At 40.6% G+C, this 12,654-nt stretch overlaps 1 protein-coding gene across 1 annotated transcript in view; it reads left to right on the top strand.

Annotated features, from left to right (window-relative positions):
* b4galnt3b (beta-1,4-N-acetyl-galactosaminyl transferase 3b) overlaps positions 1-12,654 on the top strand; it is a 41,194-nt gene that overhangs the window by 6,688 nt on the left and 21,852 nt on the right. Inside the window, exons 2-3 of the mRNA XM_055933716.1 lie at positions 7,421-7,476; positions 7,673-7,744. Of these exons, the coding sequence (XP_055789691.1) occupies positions 7,421-7,476; positions 7,673-7,744 (128 nt within the window). The remainder of the gene's footprint in view (positions 1-7,420; positions 7,477-7,672; positions 7,745-12,654) is intronic.

Here is a 12,654-nt window from a genome sequence, read left to right as displayed (position 1 = left end):
CTGATGTTACAAGCGTGATTCAGAAATTGGGGAGAGATTTTTAATTACAGAAGAATGGATTAACCTTTTCAATGCTATTTAAGGATGAAATAGTTTGAACGTTTCACATTGGATTCATTACCTACATAAATGCAAGATGTTTTTCTATTTTAATCTGGTGCTGCTCTGCATACACCAGCTTGTTAGCCAGCTTGTCCAACGTTAAGCCAACTCTCAGTAGTTCAAAGACATTCAAAGTTCCTTAATAGAAGCCACTCCCCCGTAGGTATATTTCTGTCGGCCGAATTCAGATAATGCATGTCATCACAACATGCCCAGAGCTTCAAGCCAGCCGTCCTCCTCCATTTTCGCTTTCTCCCCACCTGCAAAATTTGTCGCATTTTGCACCCTACACTTGTCTGTCCAATGCATGTAAACAATAGCTTGTAAGCTGCTCTATCATCACTGATTTGGTGAAGTAATTTGAAGTCGAGCTAAATGTTAACGTTTGATTTCAGAGGTTTAAAAAGGAACGATAAACACTGAGTGTGCAAAACATTACATGCTCTTTCAATGACAGGCTGACCAGGTGATTTCAGTTGAAGGCTATGATCCCTTACTGATGTCACTTGTTAAATCCACTTCGATCAGTGTAGATGAAGGTGAGGAGACAGGTTAAAGAAGGACTTTTAAGCCATGAGACAATTGAGAAATGGATTGTGTATGTATGCAATTCAGAGGGTAAGACAAAATATTTAAGTGCCTTTGAACGTGCTGTGGTAGTAGGTGCCAGGCGCACCAGTTTGAGCATGTTAAGAGCTGCAACGCTGCTGGGTATTTTATGCTCAACAGTTTCCCGTGTGTATCAAGAGTGGTCCACCACCCAAAGGACATCTAGCCAACATGATACAACTGTGGGAAGCATTGTAGTTAACATGGGCCAGCATCCTTGTGGAATGCTTTCGACACCTAGTAGAGTCCATTTTCTGACATTGAGGCTGTTCTGAGGGCAAAAGGGGGTGTGCAACTAAATCTTAGGAAGGTATCCTTAATGTTTTGTTCACTCAGTGTAAAAAGTAAAACTTTTTGGGGTTAGATCTGGGTCAGAACCCCTGTTTGAAACAGTGGCCAACAAAACCAAATCATGGGTTGCTGTCATACCTTGTCCATAGACTGCTTACAGGCTGATGAAACCAATAATGTAATTTTGTTGAACTATCCCGAGTGGCGCAGCTAAGGCACTACATCTCAGTGAAATAGGCGTCACTACAGTCCCTGGTTCAAATCCAGGCTGTATCACATCCGGCTGTGATTGGGTCCCATATGGTGGCGCACAATTGGCCCAGCGTAGTCCGTGTTTGGCCGGGATAGGCCGTCAATGTAAATAATAATACATTTTTTAATTGAGGGGGTGGCGAATGTTCAAACTTGTTTAACCTAATAGAAGGAACACCACCATCTAGTGGTGAACCTTTTAATAAGAGGATGTAGGATGGGACATAAGCCCATCCTACATAAACTACCGAAATTACTTATTTCTGAACAGGGGAAGCAAAAACATCACCACATTCACTGGAAATACATTACATAGGATGAATTAACAATATCCCCCGAGCCGCAGCTCCATACTACTTGTCGGACACAGAACTGATACTACACTGAACAAAAAACATGTCAAATGTTGGTCCCATGTTTCATGAGCTGAAATAAGATCCCAGAAATGTTCCATATGCACAAAAATCGTATTTCTCTTACATTCTTTGCACAAATTTGTTTACATCCCTGTTAGTGAGCGTTTTTTCTAATGTAATTGTCCTCTTGCTCAGTTGTGCACCGGGGCCTCCCACTCTTTCTATTCTGGTTAGAGCCAGTTTGTGCTGTTCTGTGAAGGGTGTACTACACAGCGCTGTATGAGATCTTCAGTTTCTTGGCATTTTCTCGCATGGAATAGCCTTCATTTCTCAGATCAAGAATAGACTGACGAGTTTCAGAAGAAAGGTCTTTGTGTCTGGCCATTTTGAGCCTGTAATCGAACCCACAAATGCTGATGCTTCAGATACTCAACTAGTCTAAAGAAGGCCAGTTTTATTGCTGCATTAATCAGCACAACAGTTTTCAGCTGCGCTAACATAATTGCAAAAGGGTTCTCTAATAATCAATTAGCCCTTTAAAATTATAAACTTGGATTAGCCAACACAACGTGCCATTGGAACACAGTAGTGATGGTTGCTGATAATGGGCCTCTGTACGCCTATGTAGATATTCCATTAAAAATCAGCTGTTTCCAGCTACAATAGTCATTTACAACATTAACAATGTCTACACTGTATTTCTTATCGATTTGATGTTATTTTAATGGACAAATGTGCTTTTCTTTCAAAAACAACATTTCCGTGACCCCAAACCTTTGAACGGGTGGGTGTGTATTGGTGTGGGGGTCCGTGGGTGGCTTTTGACCAGTCCTTTCGTTTACTCATGTCTAGCTCATTGTTCTAAAAAAGTTTTGTCCCAATTTGGATGTTGGCTACTATATTTATTTGATATTATATGAGTCCTATAAGTTACAATTTTATCATTTAAATTCAATCCATTAGGTTCATTTCAAAGAGATCAAATTCTATTTCAACAAGATAATGTTTCAGGAATGCTAAGCTTACATGTTTCTAAGAAAATGTTCTGAAATTGTATAATCTGAGATGGTTGGTGTTCAAAATCTGTGCTTTTTAAGGCGGAATAACCCTTTATCCCTATCCATATAGGCCAATCCCCTCGACAACAAAGGGTTAAATAGGGCTGGCACGCTAATTGTACACTGCTCAAAAAAATAAAGAGAACACTTAAACAACACAATGTAACTCCAAGTCAATCACACTTCTGTGAAATCAAACTGTCCACTTAGGAAGCAACACTGATTGACAATACATTTCACATGCTGTTGTGCAAATGGTATAGACAAAAGATGGAAATTATAGGCAATTAGCAAGACATCCCCCAATAAAGGAGTGGTTCTGCAGGTGGTGACCACAGACCACTTCTCAGTTCCTATGCTTCCTGGCTGATGTTTTGGTCACTTTTGAATGCTGGCGGTGCTTTCACTCTAGTGGTAGCATGAGACAGAGTTTACAACCCACACAAGTGGCTCAGGTAGTGCAGCTCATCCAGGATGGCACATCAATGTGAGCTGTGGCAAGAAGGTTTGCTGTGTCTGTCAGCGTAGTGTCCAGAGCATGGAGGCGCTACCAGGAGACATGGAGGAGGTCGTAGGAGGGCAACAACCCAGCAGCAGGACCGCTACCTCCGCCTTTGTGCAAGGAGGATTTGGAGGAGCGCTGCCAGAGCCTTGAAAAATTGACCTCCAGCAGGCCACAAATGTGCATGTGTCAGCATATGGTCTCACAAGGCGTCTGAGGATTTCATCTCGGTACCTAATGGCAGTCAGGCTACCTCTGGCGAGCACATGGAGGGCTGTGCGGCCCCACAAATAAATGCCACCCCACACCATGACTGACGTACCGCCAAACCGGTCATGCTGGAGGATGTTGCAGGCAGCAGAACGTTCTCCACGGCGTCTCCAGACTCTGTCACATGTGCTCAGTGTGAACCTGCTTTCATCTGTGAAGAGCACAGGGCGCCAGTGGCAAATTTGCCAATCTTGGTGTTCTCTGGCAAATGCCAAACCTCCTGCACGGTGTTGGGCTGTAAGCACAACCCCCACCTGTGGACGTCGGGCCCTCATACCATCCTCATGGAGTCTGTTTCTGACCGTTTGAGCAGACACATGCACATTTGCTGCCTCCTATCTCTCAACACCATCCATTTTGGATTTCTATTTGCCATATATTTTCAACTGTGCTGTGATGCTTCTCAACTACTGAACCTTTCTATTCTCATAGCTTTTTTGCTAAAATAATTATTATATTATTGATTGATTGACTATAGCTTTTCAACTCACCCTGTATCTGCAGCGTTAGTTCTAGGCAAATGTTGCAATTCTTCAGCCATTCCTGGACCTGTGACCAAAAACGAGCTACATATGGACAATACAAAAATAAATGATCTAATGACACTGCCTCCTCACAGAAAAATCTGAAGAGCTGGGAAGATTGTATCCCCCAAATACATAATATTCTATTGGTTGCAAGAATTTTGTATAGTAATTTAAGTAGAAGCATTTGAAGTTTTGAATCCGGCGTTTTGCGTATCAATTCATAAACCATGTGCCATGGAATGGGTACATCGCAAATCTCTTCCCAACTATTTTGCAACTTATATGGTACACTTGTTTGCTACAAAACCTTGCTAAAACAAGTATCATGAAATGCATGCACCCAATCAGACTTGTTGGAGTGCTGATGACATCGCCCACTGTATGCGCTTTCGGTAGCCTGATTTGCTTCCAGACTGAGGAGAAATCCACACACAAAGCATCCCTGACCACCCCCTGAAGTGGTCACCCAGAACGGACACAATTACACCAGAAATGGACTTTTGTGCTCCTAGACCTGTCTTTTCAATGCAGTTTTCGTATTCTGATAGCAGAAATCGCATGTAAGTGTCTAGTCATATCAAATTGTATTTGTCACATGCACATGGTTAGCAGATGTTAATGCGAGTGTAGCGAAATGCTTGTGCTTCTAGTTCCGACAATGCAGTAGTAACCAACGAGTAATCTAACTAACAATTCCACAACTACTACCTTATACACACAAGTGTAAAGGGATAAAGAATATGTACATAAAGATGTATGAATGAGTGATGGTACAGAACGGCATAGGCAAGATGCAGTAGATGGTATCGAGTACAGTATATACATATGAGATGAGTAATGTAGGGTATGTAAACATAACAGTGGCATAGTTTAAAGTGGCTAGTGATACATGTATTACATAAAGATGGTCTAGACACGACCACAGACAGTCGGGAGTGGAAGAGAAGAGAAAGTGTGCAACAAAAAAATATGTAAATCCTTTTTATGATTAAGTGACCATAAAATACATGACCATCAAAGCCCTGGTGTGTGTGTTGGGGGGGTTTAGATTCATGTGCATGTGTCATTTCCTTTTTTATGACCAGCTGATTGTGTGATAACATGATTTAACCATAGCCCCTCTAGTAATTTAATAGGATCTCTGTTATAAGCCCTAACAGTTCCATAATGAGGCAGCAGGTAGCCTAGGGGTTAGAGCATTGGGCCAGTAACTGAAAGGTTGCTGGTTTGATTACGCAAACCGACAAGGTGAAAAATATGTCTGTGCACTTGCCCCTGTGGCAAATTAGGGTTGCTGTACTAAATGATAGCCGTCTGGGAGAAATCCAAACCAGTCTGGAATAAATGACAGTTGAGGCATAGGTGATGCGTTTCCTGCTTTTAATTATGCAGGAAAATAGAAAGCATGTGATGTATCAGAAATTGTGTAATGGTATTATAGTCAACCTAAAATATTGTCATATAATTATAATAGTTTTACGGGTTTTGTACCAATTTTCTGTATAAATGGTCTCAACTATATGTAAACAGACCATAAATGTCTCAGATGTTGTTTTTTAGGAAGCTGTGAATGCTATGTTGCATTTACAACTAGTCTAAATCCTATCAACTGATTTCAGCCAGTTTGAATGGAATGTTGGCATATTTGCAGTTAATTTGAAAAAATTTATGGAATCGTTCCTCTAAAACTGGCTAGCTAACACATGTACAATGCATTCGGAAAATATTCTGACCCCTTGACTTTTTCCACATTTTGTAACTTTTTGGATTTAATTGAAAAAATCCTCATCTATCTACACACAATAACACATAATGGCCAAGCGAAAATGGTTTAAAATTATTTTTTAAATGTATTACAAAAAAATGAAATGCCTTATTTACTTAAGTATTTAGACTCTTTGCTATGAGACTTGAAATTGAGCTCAGGTGCATCCTGTTTCCATGATCATCCTTGATGTTTCTACAACTTGATTGGAGTCCACCTGTGCTAAATTCAATTGATTGGAATGGCACACACCTGTCTCTAAGGTTCCACTGTTGACGGTGCATGTCAGAGCAAAAACCAAGCAACGAGGTTGAAGGAATTGTCCGTAGAGCTCCGAGACAGGATTGTTTTGAAGCACAGATCTTGGGAAGGGTACCAAAACATGTCTGCAGCATTGAAGGTCCCCACGAACACAGTGGCCTCCATCATTCTTTAATGGAGGAAGTTTAGAACCACCCAGATTCTTCCTAGAGCTGGCCGCCCGGCCAAACTGAGCAATCGGGGGAGAAGGGCATTGGTCATGGAGGTAACCCGATGGTCACCCTGAAAGTGCTCCAGAATTTCCTCTGTGGAGATGTGAGAACCTTCCAGAAGGACAACCATCTCTGCAACACTCCACAAATCAGACCTTTATGGTAGGGTGGCCAGACGGAAGCCATTCCTCAGTAAAAGGCACACGACAGCCTGCTTCGAGTTTGCCAAAAGGCACTTAAAGACTCTCAAACCATGAGAAACAAGATTCTCTGGTCTGATGAAACCAAGAGTGAACCCCTTTGGCCTGAATGCCAAGCGTCACGTCTGGAGGAAACCTTGCACCATCCCTACGGTGAAGCATGGTGGTGGCAGCATCATGCTGTGGGGATGTTTTTCAGCAGCAGGGACTGGCAGATTAGTCAGGATCGAGGCAAAGATGAACGGAGCAAAGTACAGAGGGATCCTTGATGAAGTCCTGAACACTCTGGAGCAGGTTCTCCGACTGGGGCAACGGTTCATCTTCCAACAGGACAATGACCCTAAGCACACAGCCAAGACAACTCAGGAGTGAATTCAGAACAAGTCTCAATGTCCCAATCGAAAATCTCTGGAGAGACCTGAAAATAGCAGTGCAGCGACACTCCCCATCCAACCTGACAGAGCTTGAAAGGATCTGCAGAGAAGAATGGGAGAAATTCTCCAAATACAGGTGTGCCAAGCTTGTAGCGTCATACCCAAGAAGACTCAAGGCTGTAATCGCTGCCGGAGGTGCTTCAACAAAGTACTGAGTAAAGGGTCTGAATACTTATGTAAATATATATTTCCGTTCTTGATTCTTAATGCATTTGCTAAAATTTCGAAAATAGTTTTTGCTTTGTCGTGAGGTACTGTGTGAAGATAACAAAAAAAGGATATATTTTAGAATAAGGCTGTAACGTAACAATGTGGAACAAGTCAAGGTCTGAATACTTTCCGAATGCACTGTACAGTGTAGATCAATTCTTCAGTCATTGTTTTACACAATCTTATCACAGCACTTGCAAACCATAGTTGACCAACATGACTGACCATTTGACCATCATAAGAATATTCATGTCCATTCTCGTATTCTAATTCTTAATTCTATGGGTTAAACATTTAACTAGACCCTAGAATTGTGTGTGTCCCTCGTCTTTCTAAAATCTCTTCCCTCCTCTCTCTGTCTCTCTGTGCAGGTTTCAGTCTTGCCAGTGAGGATAGCCTCGGGAGAATTCCTACCCAAGAGAGATTGGTAAGGATGGGGGGAGAGAGGGATAGTATGAAGAGGGTAAGAGAGTGTGGGAGACAGGTGTGTATGGGAAAGAATTTGTCACATACCAGTTCTCACAAAATATAATATAATTTGTAAGTCGCTCTGGATAAGAGCGTCTGCTAAATTACTTAAATGTAAATGTAATAATTAGTTGCCTCATCTGTGTGTTTTCCAGTTTGGAGGTGATGCGAGTGAGGATTCAGAAGCCTGGCGTTCCAGCTACACCCCACAGCCCTGGAGGCCAGAGGTACGCTTTCTTATTCACCTCACAGGAATCATTCACAACCTGCCTAGGCTTGCTCACTCCTCCCCTTGTGTAAGTGTGTGTATTTAGGCCCTAGTGTATAGTAGTAATCAGTGTTTGAGCAGAATCTAAGTAGGATTCATCATGTTTCTATTATATCATGGTGTGCTAAGTTGGTAGAATCTTATATAAAAGGATTCACCACTTTAATTTAATGGCAAAATGTAGATTTACACCTAAATAGACATACCCTAAAGTAACTCCTATTCATGTGTAATACATTGATTCTGACATGCCAAAACTTGGTATATTTGGAAAGAAGACATCTGAGGAAGTCTTCAGAATACACAAAATAACTGTTTTTATTATATTTTTGTTACATTTTATTTAGAAAGTAATCTTTCATTGACAAGCTATACGTGAATTATTGATGCCCAGAACTGGAAACGCATCAGATGGCTTCCACAACATGTGAACAATTTCAGCAAAAAAATGGTATTGATAGACCTAACAACTAGAAATGGGCAGATGTTTTCGTAACTGGTGTCAGGTGTGGTCACGGGACATTTCCAAGTGTCACTAAACTTCTCCAAAGTGGCATATGTCTGTAAATTAGATAATTCCAGTTCTATTACATATTTGCAATCGCTTAATGCTATTGTTTTCAGTCTCAAACACAATTTATACCATATCAAGCTCACTCAAACATTGGTGGTGTTATGGGGAATCCAGGGTAAGTTCAAGTGTCCTTTCAACCTCTCAAGTGTCCGAATGTGGTAATTCCACTGTTTTAGCAAACTGGATGTGCCTAAAAGTTATTGTTCACTTTAAAAACTGGCTACATCACCAACCTCTCTCAAACATTGTGGTGGTGTCGGGACATACAGGGGATATTCAGTATTTTTAAAGTAATTTTAAAGTAATTTTTAATAAAACCTCTCAAGTTCCTGAACGTTTAGCCAAGGCATAGCCAATGTTTTGGTCCCACATACAAAAACAATATAAAAGCAACAGATATACACTACCATTTAAAAGTTTAGGGTCACTTAGAAATGTCCTTGTTTTTGAAAGAAAAGCAATAAAATAAAAAATTAAAGTCCAGTAAAATAACATCAAATTGATCAGAAATAGTGTAAACATTGTAGCTGGAAACGGCTGATAAATTATTTTATTAAATAAATGGAATATCTACATAGGTGTACAGAGGCCCATTATCAGCCATCATCACTCCTGTGTTCCAATGGCACGTTGTGTTAGCTAATCCAAGTGTATCATTTAAAAAGGCTAATTGATCATTAGAGAACCTTTTTGCAATTATGTTAGCGCAGCTGAAAACTGTTGTTCTGATTAATGCAGCAATAAAATTGGCCTTCTTTAGACTAGTTGAGTATCTGGAGCATCAGCATTTGTGTTCGATTACAGGCTCAATGGCCAGAAACAACGACCTTTCTTCTGAAACTCGTCAGTCTATTCTTGTTCTGAGAAATGAAGGCTATTCCATGCGAGAAATTTCCAAGAAACTGAAGATCTTATACAACACTGTGTACTACTCCCTTCACAGAACAGCTCAAACTGGCTCTAACCAGAATGGAAAGAGTGAGAGGCCCCGGTACACAACTGAGCAAGAAGACAAGTACATTAGAGTGTCTAGTTTGAGAAACAGGCGCCTCACAAGTCCCCAACTGGCAGCTTCATTAAATAGTACCCACAAAACACCAGTCTCCACGTCAACAGTAGCAACAGGTAGCCTAGTGGTTAGAGCGTTGGACTAGTAACCGAAAGGTTGCAAGATCGAATCCCCGAGCTGACAAGGTAAATATCTGCCGTTCTGCCCCTGAACAAGGCGGTTAACCCACTGTTCCAAGGCCGTCATTGAAAATAAGAATTTGTACTTAACTTCTTATGGCTCGGGGCAGTATTGAGTAGCTTGAATGAATAAGGTGCCCAGAGTAAACTGCCTGCTACTCAGTCCCAGAAGCTAAGATATGCTTATTATTAGTAGCTTTGGATAGAAAACACTCTGAAGTTTCTAAAACTGTTTGAATGATGTCTGTGAGTATAACAGAACTCATATGGCAGACAAAATCCTGAGAAGGAATCCAACCAGGAAGTGGGAAATCTGAGGTTTAAGGTTTGCATATCCAATTAGTGGGATATTGGTCATATTGCACTTCCTAAGGCTTCCACTAGATGTCAAGCAGTCTTTAGAACCTTGCTTGATGCTTCTCCTGTGAAGAATGAGGGAAGGAGAGCTCTTTGAGTCAGGTGTCTGGCATGAGCTGAACATGAGCTTTCCATTGCATTTCTGAAGACAAAGGAATTGTCCGGTTGAAACATTATTGAAGATTTATGTTAAAAACATCCTAAAGATTGATTCTATACATTGTTTGACATGTTTCTACGAACTGTAATGGAATTGTCTGACCTGTGCGTCATGAATTTGGATTACTGGACTGAACGCGTGAACAAAAATAAGGTATTTAGACACAAATTATGGACTATATCGAACAAAACAAACATTAATTGTGGAACTGGGATTCCTGAGTGCATTCTGATGAAGATCATCAAAGGTAAGTTAATATTTATAATGCTATTTCTGACATCTGTTGACTCCAACATGGCAGATATCTTTATGGCTTATTTGGGCTCGCTGTACTCAGATGTATAGCATGGTGTGCTTTTTCTGTAAAGTTTTTTTGAAATCTGACATAGCGGTTGCATTAAGGAGAAGTTGATCTAAAGTTCCATGTTTAATACTTGTATCTTTTTATCAATGTTTATTATGAGTATTTCTGTAAATTGATGTGGCTCTCTGAAAAATAACCGGATGTTTTGGAGGCAAAACATTACTGACCATAACGCGCCAATGTAAACTAAGATTTTTGGATATAAATATGAACTTTATCGAACAAAACATACATGTATTGTGTAACATGTAGTCCTATGAGTATCATCTGATGAAGATCATCAAAGGTTAGTGATTCATTTTATCTCTTTCTGCTTTTTGTGACTCTCTTTGGCTGGAAAAATGGCAGGGTTTTTCTGTGACTAGGTGCAGACCTAACATAATCGTTTGGTGTGCTTTCGTCGTAAAGTCTTTTTGAAATCGGACACTGTGGTGGGATTAACAACAAGTTTATCTTTAAAATGGTGTAAAATACTTGTATATCTGAGGAATTTTAATTATGAGATTTCTGTTTTGAATTTGGCGCCCTGCACTTTCACTGGCTGTTGACTTTTAGCCCAACAATGGCAGAGTTTCACAGCCTCCCCCACCCAAATGCAGAGGCCTTTTGAAGCCTCCATCTGTGCAGAGATCATTACAATACAGTACCCCCTGGATTCATCTCTATTTTGATCTGCTATGCAGCCAGGACACTTCAATTGTAAATTACCTCAATAAGAAACAATAATGTTGCTTTGATCACATCAGAAAATATCCTCCTCGCAATCTCCAATACAACAGCCACAATTTTATTTGGACGTCGTAAAGAACCATTTGCCGACGCTGAAGAGATGGCTTACAACCTCCTTTTCAAAATGAGACTTGCTAGCTAGTGTTATGGGAATTCAATAATTATTTTATGTGCTCATTAATTAAATCACTCTGTTTCTAAGAATGTAAGATTCTTATTAGCATAAAATATACATGGACCAGTCTTATTAAAATTAGATAATAGTATTTATTCTCGTGAGTGCACTCCCATTTAACCACAAACAACAGTTTATATACAAAATTACGTCATTGGTTACAAAATAAAGCTCCTCTTGACCAAGACAAAACAGGTTCAAAGTTCATTCCAACTCACCAGCTCACTCACTCAACTCACACATGACACACAATATCACTAGATTAACTCCAGAAAGTTCAACATAATTTATTACCACTTTAGCAGACAGCTCAAGATAATGGAAGACCTATGGAGTTACTCGCTGCCTTATCTAAACATCCCAGGGCTAAGTTGAGTCGGTTCAACCATAGTTTAACGATCCTTTTGGCTTACTTTATAACCCACAGCACATTACTCTCCAACTAAGTTGGAATGGTGTTTATTATGTTTTAATTACTCCTTGTTCATGCTACATAATCCCTTCCTTATGAATTAACATTATTAATCAGATATAATAATACAGGTTAGAGTTCAATTAGTTTTATCTAAATGTCGACATTGTTTAGTCATTATTCATAAAATTCCTAACAGCTAGCTGGGATTTTCTACAAAGAATCTGCCTCCTGAAAAAAGCTTCTCCCAAGGGGGTGTGACACCTACTCTCTGCCTGCTGCACTCCTACTTGGATTCCACCTGGCGATCTGTTCACTGTCTGTCCTGGACTGTCTCCCCCTGTCTGGTACAGGTACCCCCGCCACACTCCCCCCTTCTCTCCCAAGCTTTTGCTCTCCTCCAGCACACACACACACTGTTGGGGCGAGTGACTCTGAACTTACAATGGCTAGACCCAAGTTGTTTTCTTTCTTGTGCTTTATGCTATTTACCTCATGACTCCTGCATGCTTTGACTATGAACTTGCCTGTTTACCCAACCGTGGGACACGGACTCTTGGCCTCCCGTCCTATTCTAACCACCTCCCGTCGGCTTTGTATTCATGTTACCTGATGAACTTGCTATACAATATGATCTTGTTGCCGTCTTACGCAAATTCAAATGTCCTAAATCAACACTGCAGAGCGCTCCCTGTCCTCTGCCGTGCCCTGATTGTATTACTGCTGATGATATCTGAAAATGTGCCTGTACACCCTGGCCCATCTACTGTTGCTAGCCCCAATTCTGACTTGTGCTCTGATATCTGCTTCAAATCATGGGTTTTCTGCATGTTAACTTCTCCTCAAAAGGGGGTGCTGTTTTCACTTTGTAATAATTTCGTTCCCAAATTAAACTGCCTCGTACTCAATT

This window comes from Salvelinus fontinalis, chromosome 9 (genome assembly GCF_029448725.1).
Source record: "Salvelinus fontinalis isolate EN_2023a chromosome 9, ASM2944872v1, whole genome shotgun sequence".
Classification (NCBI taxonomy): domain Eukaryota; kingdom Metazoa; phylum Chordata; class Actinopteri; order Salmoniformes; family Salmonidae; genus Salvelinus; species Salvelinus fontinalis.
This window is presented reverse-complemented; position numbering and strand designations above follow the sequence as displayed.